The sequence below is a fragment of the Petromyzon marinus genome, chromosome 11, assembly GCF_048934315.1.
Source record: "Petromyzon marinus isolate PM22_M1 ecotype Great Lakes invasive population chromosome 11, UKy_Petmar_22M1.pri1.0, whole genome shotgun sequence".
Taxonomy (NCBI): domain Eukaryota; kingdom Metazoa; phylum Chordata; class Hyperoartia; order Petromyzontiformes; family Petromyzontidae; genus Petromyzon; species Petromyzon marinus.
Genome location: NC_133677.1, coordinates 11,363,722 through 11,381,901, shown reverse-complemented (window position 1 = coordinate 11,381,901; position 18,180 = coordinate 11,363,722). Strand labels below are relative to the sequence as shown.

Sequence of the window (18,180 nt, the reverse complement as noted above, 5' to 3'; positions counted from 1 at the left end):
AAGGCACTCAACACCATGCCTCGTTGACCACGGACGTTGGTTAACCACCAGGCCGGCCAGTGCAGGGCGGGGAAGAAGCCCCAGGACCAGTTCAGGTTTGTCTCGCCGCCGATGTGAGCCTTGGTTGGGAATTCAACTCAGACAAGTCAGGTTCATAGCGCAGCGCACCACGGCTCCAACTGCATCGACCAAGTTATTTGGAATTTAATAACGAACGGGAACAAAAAGATAGACGGCGATACATCTATCCCAGAACTTCATCGCTCAAAGTGTGGTGGCCACGATCGCGTTTACAGGACAGGGCATCTGGGGTGGGCCGTTACCGACAGGGGGTGGTCGCGTCTGAATGCGGCGACCTGCGGGGCCCTCCACGCAACCGCCTCGTCGAGTGAGTTCTGCGATGACCCCCAACATGCAAATCTCAAGTTGGACGCAGATTTTTCCACTTCTCTGCGTTCCTCCCCCCCCTCCACAAACAAATAACTCCACAAGAAGACTCTCAAGAGCACCGCCAGATTATTGGCCTCTAAAGTCCTTTTTAAAAGAGCCCTTGCCACATCTAACTTAGGGTGCCGAACGTGATGGGGTTTGCACGGAAGCCCGAGATTATTTTTGGAATACATCTGGAGGAGGTGCTGAGAATCGCCTCACCTTTGTGGACAATTATAATTAGGGGCAGAAGCCATCAAAGGTTTTAACCAGCGTGCTCTTCTTGACAGAGTCAGGGATATAAGCAACACCGTTTCTTAGCATCATATTCATATCTAAACGTTGAGGTTTGTTTGTCCGAATGTTGATTAACATTTAATTCACATTCGTTCACGTGAACGTGTTACGTCTGACAAACTTCAAACGCACGAAACACTGTACACCGTTAAATAATGGCAAGGTAAAGCTGTCGTCATGACCATTGCTGCCGATGCCTTCCACACCTCAACAGACTTCCAAGGCGGCCCATCCTTGGTTTCACGCCTTTCCCTTGGTTGCCGACCCGTGTCCTTGTGTCACGACTCCGACGACAAGTTATAAGAGCCACTTTCATTCAAGATTTCCACAATGCGGAACCCTACTATGGACTCTTGAGCGTCCTTACTCCTCGTGCTCTCCCCTTATATATCCCTCAGCCCCCTTTCTCGAACGTTCTTCTCCTTGTTTTACCTCCAGCCAATCCCTGTCCCTTCCCTTGAACGGATCCTTTTTGCCTCCCGACCAATCACCGTGGAGGCCTCTTTCTTCCAACGGATACCTTTGTTTATGTCTAAATAGCTGTTAGGCTGCATATGGCTTGGGGAAATTTTTTCGGTCATTACACTTATACACACGCTCCGCTCATTACCATATATCCCGCTGGCAATTCCATGCACGATGTTTTAGTGTCGCGTTTTATTCCAAAGGTACACGACGATTACCCCCGTGCCTCCATCAACACAGAGATAACCATTCAATATTAACATTTTACAAAAAATCATTCATATAATGTTCAATACGAAGACAATATTCAGTAATATGTAATAATAATGTTCAGTAATAATAGTGTTAATAACATAAAGCCAATTGACTGCTGCATAGATGAAAAAGATCTCACTCGGTAAATGAGAGATTTTATTACATTGCAAGACATGTGCTGAATTTCAACTTATACAGTTGTTATTCATTTGGTATTCAATTACAGAACCATTAAGAAGAATGCAATTCATAATCATTCGAAGTCAGGTCAAATGTGGACGAAAATTAGTTCTGTAACGAGAGGCATTCAACATATGAACGGGAGTTGCGTTTCACATTTTATCTGTGACATTTTCATTTACAATGCGAACTCGAAATTTTACCAACTTTTTAATAAATGGGCCACCTTTTCTTGTAAGATGTTGACCTATATTATCGTCACTTTACAATCTAATTAATTCTATTTCAATAAAGTGTTATTTTAACTGTTCATACTAAAAGCCAGAATTTATTAAAAACAATGCTAAATATTTACGTGGCAAAAAGGTTGTGATTATTCGGACATTTTGAGAGTTATAAAAGGTATGTGTCAGCAGATGTTTAAAGCATATTGTTGTGCAAATTATACTTCTAAAATACAATGAGGTAATCAGGAGTCTAAGAAGTCTGATTAATAACCCAGCACCACTGAGATTGTGTGTTTGATTCTGGGCATCCATCCGTGATTATACGGATGCCTGCAAGTTGATGTTTCTCAGGCACTGATTACTGCAAAAAAAACATGAATGTTACAATTTGTTTTCCACTTAATTTTCCACCTCTAGAAATGATAAATGTTGATTTGACTGCCGTGCACCCTTCTACGACGGTGTCGTAGAAGGGTGCACGGGACAGTGCGCCCCCTACTGTGTAAAGGAAAATATGGTCACCTGAAGGATTTTCTTTAGAGAGAGAGAAAAAAAAATTCTCTTGTGCAGCCATTCTCTGCCACACAGGGCACGCTGCCGAGATTTACGAATGTATTTTTCGTCGCACGACATGATGCCATGAGCACAAAATGTGGGAAGACAAACAGGAAACAAAAGATGTTCTAAACCAAGTCAAAGTTTGGCAGCCTTATAATTGTACAGCCATTTCCATTGCTTTCAGTGGGTTGCGTGTACTCGTGAATCTCTCCCCCCGAACCCCCTGCAGCATAACAAAAGGGTGTTTTACCCGTTTTCGTGCAGTGCACCACCGCTACCCCCGAACTCCCTGCAGCATAATAAAAGGCGGCTTAACTCAGCCCCCCCCACCCACGTCCCTTCTTGGCTCCTCCCCCCCCCCCACCTTAACCTGTGTATAATCCCGGCTGTCTCAGAGCTGTCCACTTGACGCAGCTATTCTGCTGTGACTGTTCCACCTGAAGACGGAAGCTTGTGTTGCCTCCGAAACGTCGTGATTTAATTTAGTTTTCTTTTATTTTACCTACGTGACCTTACCGAACAAAACCAAAGAGTAGGATGCTGATCATCATTCGCCGTTGTCTATATCCGAACTCAAGATTCCCAAGGTTCCACGTTGCCACAGCTCCACCTCGCCTCTGCGCACGAGTTCATCTCCCATCTCTGTGGCAGTTTGTCTTCTCCAGGGGCCTCACTGCCCTGGCTGCCACTCTCATTCGTCTGGGAAACCGACCATCCCTCCTTTCCAGCAATGTGCACTGCTCCAGCCCACTTTACCCATCAGTGAACACGATGCCTCCGATTTGCATTTGCGCGCTTGCATGTGTTCCTCTTTCTGTCTCTGAGCGCAATTCCCAACATGCATCTGTCCACGCTCGTCTGTGTACTTCTCAGCTTCTGACTCAAAGGTTGTCAGGTGTCCATATTTTGAAATCCACGTCATTGCGCGTAATTTGCACTGATTGAAAATGTTCCTCTTAGGCACATTTGTTATTTGTTAAATAAATCTAATTTAATGAAACAAAAGCACTCCATCCTGTTCCCGCTGTCAGTTTTTTTTAATGTTGATCCTGGTTCACCTTCAGTAATTGCCCTAGATTCACATGCGTTTTCCAGCATCCTTCCAACAAGTGTTATATTTTGTTCATCAATGGATAGATCATGGGCTGATGATAATACCAGAGGTTGGGATTTTCGGCATCACGTAGACTCCACCTCCCAACTTGCTGCACTCCGAAGGCCAGGAGAGGGCAGGAGAGGAAATGTATTGCCGGCTTGTTTGGACAGATTTTTGAACGTGACTTCATGGTGTGTCTGGAGACTCTGGTTAACCCGTGGTCGCCGTGCTCGTAACGCAGTGCGCTAACCAAGACGCCGCCGCCAAATCCTTAGTTTTGTGCGAGCCAAATTCCGGTTGTTGCACGCTCGCCCAGTGACAGCACAGGTGGGGCCTCAAAGTTTAAATAAATTCGACCTCAAGGGAGCTCATGGAGGCTAACACGAACCAGGCAGCAACACCAAAGGGAAGCTGCTGTGGATTTACATCCAAGGCAGTGTAAGCGGAAATGTCGTCGACATCCTGAAACAGGAAACACACTGCATGAACTTATCATATGGGCCTGTGTTGCGTGCCAGAACTCGCAACATACCAAGATATGTTTCAAATATCCACGGTAATTGTGAAATGACAAATGTGTGTACAATAGTGATGCGTGTCTATATATATTTTTTATTAACGGTCCATTTCAGCCAAGGCTTACCAACGATACATATGCATTTCACACACATACACATGAAATAATCATCAGAAGGCACAAGGCAGCATACGTTAACTCACAGTTTTTGTTTTACTTATTTGCTAAAATATAGTTTAACATAACCAACCCAACAACGTAAGCTAAATAACAAAAGTATTATTTCAGTGATTTGTACTGAGCGGTAGACATTACTGGCACAAAGCGATTACAAAAAATAAATGTGAATCCAAGTACTGATCCATCACTACCAACAAGGAGATTTAAACGCTGTAGGTATTTAGCATAGTGCTCGAAATAATAACCAACCCACACAGCTCTGCGGACACGACCATTCATCATGATTCAAGTGTGCGTTATTTGCCGTGAAGTGCGCCACTTTCTGTAGCCATCAAGCTCAGCTCAGAAGTTGATAATCCAGGGGCTGTGATTAAAAATGCACCTTTCTTGGAATCACGACATGCTAGCCATTATGTGAGCCATGGAGAGAGCGCGTGTCGTTTTTTAGGAATTAAAAGTGAAGCTATCTAGTGGGCACTCATCTCCATAACTGGGCAAGTGGTGGACATTCCATATTCTTGTGGTGGGGGACCAGACCGTCAGGCACTGTTGACTTCCCATAAAGCGGTACCAATTGTACCGGCCCTGGAAGGATAAGCCGAGTTTATTATGACTTAGCTTCAAACCTGTAACTTTCTGACCAGGCGTAAAGAGTTTTCACCACAGCACCATCGGACTTGCACACTGCTTCCCAGAAACCAATCCTCAATTCAACCAGATGAGAACCCACAGCGAGAGGCCATCTAATTCGGGGTAACGAACAGCGGAAAAACACAAGACGCGATGCAGGACACGCACACAGCTCATGATCACGGAACATATAACACACGCACGGGCACCCAACATTCAAATGTAAAGTTAATCTGTTGAGTCTTGTAAACCGTAGGGGTGAGTGATGTTCGTGAGCACTCACACACGCAGCAAAGCACATGAGGCGTTGTAGCCAACGGCACTCCCGATTGCCCCACCAGGTACCAATGGCCGAGCTGAACTAGAGGTCACGTTTTTGCAACTGAACGATGTGCACGGCTAGGGAGTCAAACCCACGTTTCCACAACTGTAGTGCAATGCTTTAAATACCAGTGTCGTCATTCTCCACACACAAAACATACACACAGAAATAACAAAAAAACACAAGCAAAAACACACAAAGTGCACGTGCACAAAAATACCCAGAACTTGTCCTAAAAACTCTCGGTGGCTGCCGTTCCACCGTATCCTTGCTCCACCATTACCACTCACTCAATGGCATTAGATGTCCAACACTACCCACATTCAATGGCATCACAAGCTAGCACTCTAACCGATAAGCTACAGTCACCAACTACTACCTCTTTTCCACTGGCACATCTGAGCTGAGCCAGCGTGGAACACTAACAGTAGGGTGGTTTCCCCACTGGCTATTTTGCTGTGCCGAGCCTGAAACCAAATCTAGATAAGCTGGCCTTACAAAAGACATCTGAATATGGCTCGGGGCCAAGCAGCGACGGGGCTAAGAACGTGTGTTCATTGCGCGTGGCATCAGTGGGCACATACATACACACACAATTCAAACGGAGTGTCACCGCGTCGCAGCTACGTGCGTTTTAACTCGTCCACAGGAGCTCGGCTCAGCTTCTGCTGTGGCCAAAACCACCCGGCTGGCTCAGCATGGCCCTAGCACAACTCGGTTGTATGGTGGAAAACAGACGTATATGGCAGATTCACATCCTGAAGGGGGTTGGTTATATTATGTAAGCAGGCCCAATCTCCCGTACGCAGTAACACTCTTTATACTTTCATGAGAAAAGTCGGTGCAGAGTTGACCTGGTGAATGTTGAAAGAACAAGTGAGAGGGGGCTGCCGAGATAGTTCTGAAATATTAGCAGCGATTGAACAATCTGTGGCTTGGCACAGATGCATCGACTAACCTCGGTGGTACTGTGTTATTTGTCTGCTTTCTCAAGCCACTTACTGTTGCACAGGACCAACCACTCCAGATGTCGGAAGAGAAATGCTTCTTTCCACGAGCAAAATCTTTCACTGTGGAAACACGTGGAAGTCACTATGGACCTAGGTTTGGTGGGCGTGGCTTTTCTCGAGGTCTCTCTGGTCATTTAAGATTTTTCGCTTAAGGCACAAACACACGGATTAATTCACCAGTAGTGATCACCGAGTTACCCTCTCGCGATGAAATTTGGATTTCAGAAAATATGAAAAGGTGCACGCGAAAGGTAAAGGCACAGCACTGCTGGCGAAAGGGCTCTAGAGAGCCCCTCTGGAGAGTACTGGCCAGATGTCTTTGAAGATGGAGTAATCACACTTGACCCCACCAAACGTGGCCTGTCGATCGACTAACTCGTCTTCTTCGTCATGTCCCCTGTACAACCTATCGTCAAATCCCAATATTTTGCACTGTCATATTTATACTGCAGGGTGGACAGATGCGTGGGGGGGGGCGATTTAAGACATTTGCCTCATTGCTTTATAGAACTGCCAACCTCTGGATTGCAAGTCCAGCGTGCCGACCATTTCACTATTGCAGCATCCCCTGAAATAGATTTCACTCGTGTTTTTATTTATCTCGGGAGAGTCTCACCGAGTCTCAGGAGGGCGCTGCAAAGTGTTTTGCAGTAGGGAGTAATGATCGTTACGTTTCACCCTATTTGAGTTTTTTTATTGTCAAATCTGAAGCATGATACCAGCACACAATAACCTCCTCTTGTGAATGACATCACGGGATCTTTAACGTCCACTGTGCAGCAGACGGCGCATAGTATTGTCATGGTTAATACACCACCGCAGTGATAACCAGGGTGGCTGCTGGATGCGAACCGTGAACCTCTGCAACGAGCAGGGAAAGCGGAAAGATAGCACCCGCTTCTCATATGTAAGGGCCTATGTAAGCGAATATACTCCTTCACCCGCATCAACGCTTTCATATGCGCTTCTGCGGCCGTCTGGAATACTCTTCCTTCCGATATTTGGAAGCCACTGGAGCCATGCACTTCTAAACCATGTAAACTGAAAATTCATTTCTTTAGAACTGCTTTTTGTTTTTATTTTGTTTTTGTCCTTCCCCCACACCTCCAATTAGCACGACTGGCTACGTACAGTGCCAAAGCAGGTTAATCACATTTTTATTTACGCGATCAGACCCAAAAAAACCTCAATTATGGTGCGAAAGAAGTTCAACATACATACATGGGGTGGGGGTGGTGGGGGGGGGTTAGTGACAAGGGGAGGGGGGTAGTCGGTGAGGCAAGGGTGTGAGTGGGGACCGAGGGACGGCGGTGGCGAGCTCTCAGTCGTTGGCGACGATGGAGAGGGAGCGCAGCTCGGCGAGCCGCGCCTCATTCTCCTGCTCACGCTGCTCGTCCGTGCGTTCCGCGACGTCAATCTTCTCCGACAGGTCGCGGAAGATCTTGGAAACCTCCGCGTAGTAGTTCACCTGCGCGGGGACGGCAGGCGCGCACACGCGCCGGGGATGAGGAGCGCGGCGGAGGGCTCAAAGGAACCCAAATGAACAATGATCTCTTATCCTTACGCTCGATTCGTACCACCCATCGTTCAGGGACGTTGGTGGCAGGGATCGCGCAGTGCTTGATACAGAAAGGGCCTGGTTTTAATTCCCGACTCGGCCTCTATTCTGTGGGGAGTTTCTATGTTCTCCCCCTGTTCTGCATGGGTTTTCTCCGGGTTCTCTGGTTTGCTCCAATCCAACGAATAAACGAGATGTGTATCAAGCGAGGCCTCACCAATGTTCCTCTCCACTGACTCCTGCCCCTTCTGGGATTACGCCGCTGTCACCGTCCTAGCATCTCATCCAGTGGAACAATGTAGATGTCCAGAATAAACACCTCACTCAAGACCCAAACATCGCAGCTCCTGGCTTTAGCATCCCTCCTCCTCGAAGACACCAATGGAACCATCAACTGCATCAGAACATCAATAGGGCGATATGCACATCTCCGTAATTCGGAAATTAAAGGTAGGCCACAGTAGTGCGATTGTGGCCATGCAAACCAAACTATGGACCGAATCGTAAGCCACTGTAGTCTGCGCGCATTCAATGAATAAATAGCAAAACTACACAAAGTCTCTCCTAAAGCATTCTCGTGGCTTGCAGACCTTGACATTGGCAATATTTTTTTTTCTATCTACATGACTTTACCGAAAGAACCAAAGAATATGAATTCCTGCAGTCACGAAAGGTTAAGTAAAAATGTAACTGCCTCTACAGGGAGGGTTTCCACATAACCATAAGATCTTTTAACAAACTCCGAGACACGAAAGCTCATCTGATCGAGTCACTCACATTTCTGAAGAGATGCCACGACTCTAAGGTAATACCGACCTCATTCACACTGACCTCTGCTGCTGTCACATCTTCCAATGGCAAATAATTTTGTTCAGGGCTGGCTTGGCCCTGATCTCAGAGAGAATTAGACTGCTCCGTACTGAACAAGATCATGTGGACAAGACACTCTTGAAATCACACTTAACATTGACAGAAAAAATGTCGACATCTGATTGGGAACATGTAGATAACGTGACTGCTTCATCAGCCGCTACAATGTCAGCTAAATGTAAAGATAACCTGATTTCCAAGTAGAAACCAGATACACACATTAAAAAGTTAGACGTTGACAAGGTTGTTATTCATCTGAGTAATATTCCAATTTCCAATGGTCAAAAATCGGTTTTGGCTAAAGGGTTAAACTTCGCAGTCACCTTTCTTGGATGTCCTAATCAAAAAGAGACCAGACGGCTCAATGAGCCATTCTGTCTACAGGAAAGCAACCCATACTGATGCCTACCGAGAAAAAACCTGATTCCCACCACCATCCATCTCAGAAGAATTCCCTCATCAAAACTCCACACCATAGAGTTCAACGTATCTCCAACCATGAACACCTAATCAGTGAACTCAAACACGTACACCAGGCTCTCAAGGCGAATTGATATACTGACTACACAATCCGCAAAGCCATCACCCCAACCGTGAGGAAGGAGCCATCTGAGGATCCAATCAAAACCATCACCCTGCCATACATAGCATGAGTAACCAAAAAGATTTACAAAATCATGAACAAACACAAGATCCAGGTTCGATTTAACAAAGTACATTAAATTTGTGATCTGATCCCATCTGTGAAGGACAAGATCCCTGACATGCAATATCCCGGCGTCTACAAACTAAGCTGTGTCTGCGGCAGTAATTACATTGGTGAAACTAAGCGACATGTCTCGGACCGTGTTCGTGAACATAAGGCAGATCTGAAACACGGTAGGACCAATTTCTCGGCCGTGGCTGATCATTGTTTTAATACGGTGGGCTCACACGAAATTGATTTCTCCAAGACGAAGGTACTTTGCAAGCCATCCGTATATACTGACACGGACACAATTTCAACCGAGAGGATGGGTACAAACTTAGTAATCATTGGAAGGACGTGATCAACCAGTTTAAGTCATAACTGGCTGTGATGTTCCCATCCTTCCACCTTCCAATGTTAGTTCTTATTTTCGGCTCTCCGATTTTACATTAACAGGTTAAATTTCTCACACCAACACAGCCACCTCCGCGCGCCAACCTCGCCGTGGAGGCCACTCTCTGATCTTACATTCACATGCTAATTTTCACCTGGCAGCCCTTTAATTGGTAGAAACCCACCACCAGCGCCATTGTTAACCATCACTCACATTAACATAAGCTTCCCCACCCATGCTGCTGACACTTGGGCTACGCGCATTTTAAACCTTTATGAACAGTTTGCCTTTAGAGGCTAACCCCTTTTTCCTGATGACGACCGCTTGTGTTGCGATCGAAACATCGCGGTTTTTATTATTTATTATTTTGTTCTTCTATCTATGTGACTTTACCGAAAGAACCAAAGAATATTGGCAATATAGCTCCTGAACACATTGTTGCCATCATGCGCAAGGATATAATTATACAAGCGCGTGATAAAGTCACAGCGTCAGTGTGGTTTTATACTCCTAACCACAATGGCACCCGGTGTGTTGTTGCACGAGTACAGGCGTAGGTGTGTTTCATTGTAAATAAGCCAAAGCCTCTCCTCGCACAAACTAACACCGGCACTCATCTTCATTTGCAGCCTAGAGCGAGCGTTGGCAATTTCACACTCCCACTGTGAGGAGGACCAGTCAAAACATGAAACGGGGTAAAGTTTTTTAAATGATATATAAATATTGAGTTCCACGGGAGCGAAAACGACGGACATCGCGCCGGAACAACATGCGACCGCGACCCTGAGGTGCCATTGGAGAACTACGCAGCGCAGCCGCGCAGTTCTGCAAGAGTTATCAATGGCCAACAGTCAAAGGTACGAGGAGGTGGTTTGTTCATCTGGCCAGCTTGCCTGATAGCCAACTCGGAGGCACAACAGGGAACCCGTGTCTAGAAAGAGTCTCGATTCATCTTCTTCGGTTCTTTCGGTAAAGTCACGTAGAATGAGAATAAAATAATAAATTGTCCTCCAGACAGTCTCGTCCCTTCACCTGATGAAGGCCGCTTGTGTTGTGGCCGAAACGTCGTGAGAATATTATTGTGTTATTTTATTTTATCAATTTATTATTTTATTCTCATTCTACGTGGTGACTTTACCGAAAGAACCAAAGAAGATGAATCCTTGCAGTCACGAAAGAGTCTGGATGCCCCGGAAATTGCTTCAGGTAACGAGGTAACTCGCCGCCTCCAAGGAAAGCTCCCCCCTATCAATGGGTTAGTAACCTAATTATGCCCACAGTCTCAGGGCCGGACACGGCAAGGCGCAATAAATTTCCATTCACTAAAGACGGCAAAGTGGAAAATGTTCGTTGGGGCTGAGAGTTTTATTTTTTTGCCGGCATTCATCAAGGGCACTATTAGACATCCCGTGAGTGAAGTGCGCGGATTTGAAGGGGCAATTAGTGTTTGGGCGCAGGCTGCAAATAAAAAAAACACACGCACGCATTTCTCGCCAACCTGTCACTACGTCGACAAGCTCCCTGCGCTCAGGTAGAGGTGATACGAATAAATATTTATACATCCGTATTACAGCGGTGCATTCACTCACTTCTCATTACTTTGCCAATCAACGTGGCCGGAAACCGAGTGATGTGGAAATGCTTATTTGTGAATGGACAGCGAAAGGGTCCTGCTCGCCCACCGCGGCGTTTGCGATTGTAATCATGGGAGGGCATTACACACTAAGTGGACAATTTGGATGCATTTTATTTCAATTTTGAACAGGGAATTCACGCTTAATACTGTGCAATGTGCGGTTTTCTTTTTAAAGAAACGTGTCCCTGCTAAATGCAACGAAGAAGCGCTCATTTCTCTGTGCAACTCGGTAATGATGAGAAGTGTGCAACCATTAAAATACTGTGCATCGTTTGGCCTAGATGCTTCAAGTATCCATGGATAAGTTGCAAAATTTTCCATTGGCATGTAACATTCCTAAATTGACCAATTGGCCACATTCGCAGTCAAAAACAATTGGTATTCAATTGTGAAAAAAATGTCCTTAACCACAACTCAAGAAACGCAAAAGGTATACTCGGTATTTAATACCAGCATGCATTTTTTTCACGAGTAGGGAATCTGTTGCGTTGCTCAGGAAAATAATTTAATAGATGGGGGTCAATTTTAAACTCTTCTCACAGTTCTGTACTTGGAGCACTAGAAGTAATCAGCTTCTTCATGCTATATAATTCGTATTCTTGGTTCGTTCGGTAAAGTCACGTAGAAGGGAAATGATAAAACAATAAAAATAAAACAATAAAATTCTCACGACGTTTCGATTGCAACAATTGATTGCAACAATCGAAACGTCGTGAGAATTGCATGGTTTTATTTTTTATTATTTCCCTTCTACGTGGTGACTTTACCGAAAGAACCAAGAATATGAATCCCTGCAGTCACGAAAGCTTCAAATCGAGAAATATAATTCGTCATAGCACTTTGTAGGAAACCAACCGAGGTTGTGCTGTAGTGAGACCGGCCCCACCATTGGAATGTGGAATTCACACCACTGACTCAGGGGCTGCCAACAGAGCAGAGTACCACCCAATGGTGAGCACCACCCCTTCAATAATAAAGACACTATGAGCTTGGCTGACAGTGACTGCACATGAAGCCTGCTGGAACCTATATAATGTATAACCATGGGGGGGCGGGGGGGGGTGATTGCTCAATTATTGGTTAAGTGACCAGGGGCTTCTTGTGCACATACATGTGCAGGTCTGAAGTAGAATAAAGTGACAATCAAGGAGATCGCATTCAAGTTTAGAGACAACACTGAGGCGGCTTTGAGCCCTGTTGGGCATTCACAAAACCTCCAGCCACCGTTTCTCGTGGCGCGGCGCGCTGTTCTACATAAACTGAACGAGCCTCCCTTTGGTCCTCCTGTTGCCGTTTGTCCAACTCTCACAAACGCATCCAAAATGAACATGCAGCCATTCTCTGGCGAGCCACACAAGGTAAACAATTCAAAGCGATAATGATGTTTTTTTTTAAATCTGTAAATATCTATTGCTCTGCAACTGGAGTGATTTTCAATGGTCAACTTCCGTGGATACCGAAAGGAAAGAAACAAAAATCCAATTACAGTTTGACAATAGGTAATGGTTGAAATTCTCAGTATCCCATACAATTTAACCTCAGTGTTTGGAGGTGACATTTGAAGGTAAACATGTTCGCTAAATGTTAGATAATTACTGTATGCAATTCGCTTCATGAAAATTTCACGGGTGCCCAAAACTAATTTATCAATAGTCTATTTATGAAGAAAAACACGACCCTGAAAACCTAAACAGCAACACACAGCTGCTATATGAAGATCACAGAGAAGCTGAGAAACCGATATATCCTCTCTCTCAATATTAAGTACAGATATCCATTTATCTCTCATCTACTGCCAATGAACAACTCACCTGGGAATGCATTTGCTCTCATCAGACCTCATAATCTAAGCATCGTTGATCCTGGATATGGATTGGGATGAGCAACCACCATGCGCCAAACATTGTACGGTACTCCTATACGCACACACCTGTGCTCTTCACGTTCACCAACCCACACATTGATCAGCGGGGTGAAGGAAAAAACTTTTAACTATAATTTGTTTTATTTTACCAGGTAAGACCTACTGAGCTCTAGAGCTATTTTTCAGAAGTGACCTGGCCACAAATGATAGCTCAACAAAGTGGCTCATCATCATCACGTGGAAATGTAGAGGAGCCAAATACTCTAAACGCATGATTCTAAATGTGGAGGGAATAACCGGGAGAGCCGGAGAAAAATCCACGCGACCACAGGGAGAACACACAAACTCCAAATATACAGGCATCAAGGGTCGGGATTGAACCCACGACCTCCTGCATACCAGGTGAGGGAATTAACATCTCACCAACGTGGCGCAGATTCACACACTGCCCATGCCGTGACTTGCACGGCATGGGCAGTGGACTGACCAAGGGCTGCACAATATGACCATCTAATGTAGCCAGCCACAGGGTGCAGAACTTAAGTTCAAATCCTGGCTAAGGGTTGACTCGACTGAACCATCCCTCCAGATTCTATAAATTGAGTACTACGTGTATCGTGGGAAGTCAACAGTGGTTATTCCACAGTGGTTATTCCACACGACCTCGCCCAGTGGAGAACACCAATCCCAATGCTCATGTGAGCAGAGAAGCACGTTTTCCTTCTGACTTGCTTCTACGGCAGAACTATAGTTGGCACGTTCGTCTAGGGTCAACTCACAAGCGTCAGCATTCCAGTTGTTGTGCGACGAATGTGTAGACGATGGCTCTGTTATTTTGGCAATCGTGACTGCCCAGACATACACTGCAGCTCCTTCAGTTCACCGCATTGACAAAACCGCTCACGCATTCACAGCTCATGTCCAATTTGTCTACTTTGGGAGTGGAGTTAGATAAAAATGTGGTCGGGCCCTTGTATACCGAGAGGAGAATACAACTCTTCACCTTTCTGCTCTCTGAAGCTCAAATAAAAGCTGCACATGGCTGTTCACGATAGTCCATTTCGATAGCTGACTCACCAAATCACTGTTTTGTCCAAATAGGCACAGTTAGAGTAAAGTGTCTTCAAGCCATTTTTTTCCATTCTACTCAGACGCCACATTTTTTGAGGAACTTTTCATTTAAAAATATTCCGAGTACACGTAAATGACGTCACGGTCATGTGATACACAGACACAAGGGCAGGAGGAACAAGCAGTGAAAATCCAATTCTAGATTTGAAGTTTTCGTGACTGCAAGGGTCCATACATCTTTGGTTCTGTCGGTAAAGTCAGGTAGGTAAAAAATAAATAAAAAATAAATAACACAAAATGGAAACAACTAATTTAGTTGTTTTCATTTCTGTGTTATGTATTTATTATTTAAATTTTACCTACCTGTTTAAATAACACAAAATGGAAACAACTAATTTAGTCGTTTTCATTTTTGTGTTATTTATTTATTATTTAAATTTTACCTACGTGACTTTACCGAAAGAACCAAAGAGTATGGTAAAAATCCAGTCCAGGAGTTTGCTCCCTCCCTCTCTGATAGTTTATTCAGTGGTAACTGAGAGAGGTCAACATAACCAATCTGTCAGCTTGTCTCAAGCCACTGCAATTTCCTCTCCATAACCAGATGCAAACTTATTGGGACCGAGGGCTGAACGATTAATCGATTTCAAATCGAAATTTGAAACAATGCGATTAGCAAATCGCAAAAGCTGCGATTTGAAAAGTTATATGACTTTCCGATTGGAATTGTTTTTTAATATTATAACTTTATTTATTTGACCTAACAATTGTTCCATTTTGATTGTTCTATTTCAATTAAACATTTTTAATAAATACATGTTGGAAGCAATTCATATATTTTAGGTTCTCATCCTTGCATTAGAATATATAGAGCAGTTCATATTTTGATGGTATGAACTGAAGCTTGACTTAAAAAAATGTAATCGCAAATCAAATCGCAATCACAATGTCTGTCAGAAAAATCGCAATTAGATATTTTATGCAAATCGTTCAGCCCTATAAATGGGACTCATTTGTCCTTTGAAAAGAATGACCTAGAATACAATTACCGTATTATATTATTTACTGGTGCTTAAAAAAAAGTCAATTTAAGTATAATTAGTTTCAAGCAATGGGGGTGGTGTTCAGCTCCAAGTGTGGCCCAGATCCAGTCTTGGAAATTCCACATTCCTACAGTGGCGAATAATTTGGACAACCAAAATCTTAACTTCCACAAATAACTAATCATCTTCCAATTACGAGTCGAGTGCTCAAACTGAACTTAATAGCAACCAATGTTATGCAGATGTGATCGTTTTGATTTTTCACATTTTTATGGGGCCCATATAATTGGACGACTATATCAATACTTTACAATCTAGCAACTTGCCACGTGGACTGCTAAAGGGAGCCATGTGATCCGCTGTCAATTGAATCGGAGTGGCTTCACGTCAGCCGCGTCTAATTCACTCAATGAGAATTGTATGGAAAGCTATCAGGCTTTTTATTCTCCTTAATTGCCCGCACCTAACCGTAGGCGGTGGGGGGTGGGGGAATGGACAATGGCTTTTTTGTGTTGCTGCTGCTCGTCTTCCACACGTGGTCGTGGACGATACGTTAGCCCCCCCCCCCCCCCGTGGGTTCTATGCCCCTCACACGTGGACTGGAGCTGCTATTTTCATGGAGCCGGGGATCTCGAAGAAGAGTGTCCACGTGCAATAACTGCGCAGGGCGACGTCGTCGGTGCATGCTACCCACTCCCCGCTTTGCCAGCTTTTGTACGGACTCATGCATTCATATGAATTAAAACTATATATTTTTTTATCTTACCAGGGAAAACCCACTGAGCTATACAGGATGCTTCACAAAAATGTTTTATTGTTTTATATATATTTTATTATTTTATTGTTTCCCTTCAACGTGACTTTACCGAAAGAACCAAGAATATTCTTAGCTCTTTCGGTAAAGTCACGTTGAAGGGAAACAAAAACATAATAAAATATATATATAAAACAATAACAACGTGACTTTACCGAAAGAGCTAAGAATATGAATTACTGCAGTCACGAAAGCTTTAAATCAAAAGAACCAAGAATATAATGTTAATAGCTTTAAAAAGTCAGTCTCCACTTGTTCGCCATCATTGTCAACACATCTTGACTTAACCACATCAATTCCATACACCCAGCCATCAAATTCACAATTGAAGTGGAAAAGGATGGCACGTTACCATTCTTGGATGTTTTAATCGAAAAGCGACCAGATGGCTCAATGGGACACTATCTACAGGAAAGCCACCCATACGGATGCCTCCTTAAAACCTGACTCCCACCACTATCCATCCCAGAAGAATTCACTCATCAAAACTCTACACAATAGAACCCGATGTGTTTCTGACCATCATCACCTAGCCAGTCAACTGGAACACGTACACCAAGCTCTCAAGATGAATGGATATTCAGACTACACAATCCGTAACGCTATCACCTCAACCGTTAAGAAAGAACCATCTGAGGACCTAATCAAAATCATCACCTTGTCATACATAGCAGGGGTCACTAAAAATATCTCCCAAATCATGAGCAAACACAAGATTCAGATTCGATTTAACACAGTACATAAAATTCGTGATCTGATCCCATCTGTGAAGGATGTGATCCCTGACATGCAATACCCCGGGCGTCTACAAACTAAGCTGTGTCTGCGGCAGTAGTTACATTGGGGAAACCAAGCGATATGTCTGGGACCGTGTTCGTGAACATAAGGCAGATCTGAAACACGGTACGACCAATACCACAGCCATGGCTGATCATTGTTTTAATGCGGTGGGTTCATACGAAATAGATTTCTCAAAGACGAAGGTACTTTGCAAACCCACTGGCTATCAACAAAGATTCGTTCATGAAGCCATCCTTATTTATAGACACAGACACAAATTCAACCGAGATGGGTATAAACTGAGCCATCATTGGAAAGACGTTATTAACCAGTTTATATCCTAACTGGTTGTGATGTTTCCGCACCGTCGTCTTGGACGCCTCTCTGCGATCTTACATTAACATGATAATCTCTCACATTAACATCATTAGCCCCGCCCAATTTGTTTATGACCCTTGGGCTACACCCATTTTAAACCTTTAAAACAGTCTGCCTCAGCAGCTTTCCCCTCTTCTCCTGATGACGATCGCTTATGTTGTGATCAAAACGTCGTCGTTTTTTGTTATTTTCTTTCAACCAATCTACGTGACTTGACCGAAAGACCCAAAGAATATTCTAGATTTGAAGCTTTCGTGACTGCAAGGATCCATACCCTTTGGTTAAAGTCACGTAGGTAAAAAATAAAATAATATTGTCAACACATGCCTGATATCTTCTCCAGGTGGTGTCTAGAACCACATTTCTCGTGGTATTTTTGTTGCAAATTTTCAGAAGTGTTAACATTTTTTTAAAGCAACCTGCATGTCTCTTTTTCAGGAGCGATCTGGCCACAAATGATAGCTCCACGAAATGGCTCATCATGTGGACATTTCTAGCAGCCAAATACTCTTAAACGCATGCTGATTCGAAATGTGGAGGGAGAAACTGGAGGTCCCGGACAAAAATCTACACGACCACGGGGAGAGAGACATGCAAACTCCAAATATACAGGCGTAAGTTGGGACGAACCCACGACCTGCTGTATACCAGGTGATGGAGGTTAACATCTCGTCACCACATGCCCACCTACCTTGGTCTCCCCAGTGCTGCTATCTACAAACTGCATCAGATATTCTTTTAATGCCGAGTCAACTTAAGGGAGCCCATGAAAAGTGTAGATACCACATGCCACTAATGGATGGGTATCGATCTCAGGCAGCTAGGATTGTAGTGTTACGTGCTAACAACTGCACCACCACAACACTGCCTTCTGCCGTACACACAAAGACCCCATTAACAAACTATTGGTGCAAGTGC

General features: G+C 44.2%; 1 protein-coding gene across 1 annotated transcript in view; it reads right to left on the bottom strand.

Annotated features, from left to right (window-relative positions):
• Positions 1-4,099: 4,099 nt before the first annotated feature.
• Positions 4,100-18,180, bottom strand: part of BIN3 (bridging integrator 3) — a 168,088-nt gene continuing 154,007 nt past the window's right edge. Inside the window, exon 9 of the mRNA XM_032952038.2 lies at positions 4,100-7,634. Coding sequence (XP_032807929.1) covers positions 7,488-7,634 — 147 coding nt within the window. The 3' untranslated portion in view covers positions 4,100-7,487. The remainder of the gene's footprint in view (positions 7,635-18,180) is intronic.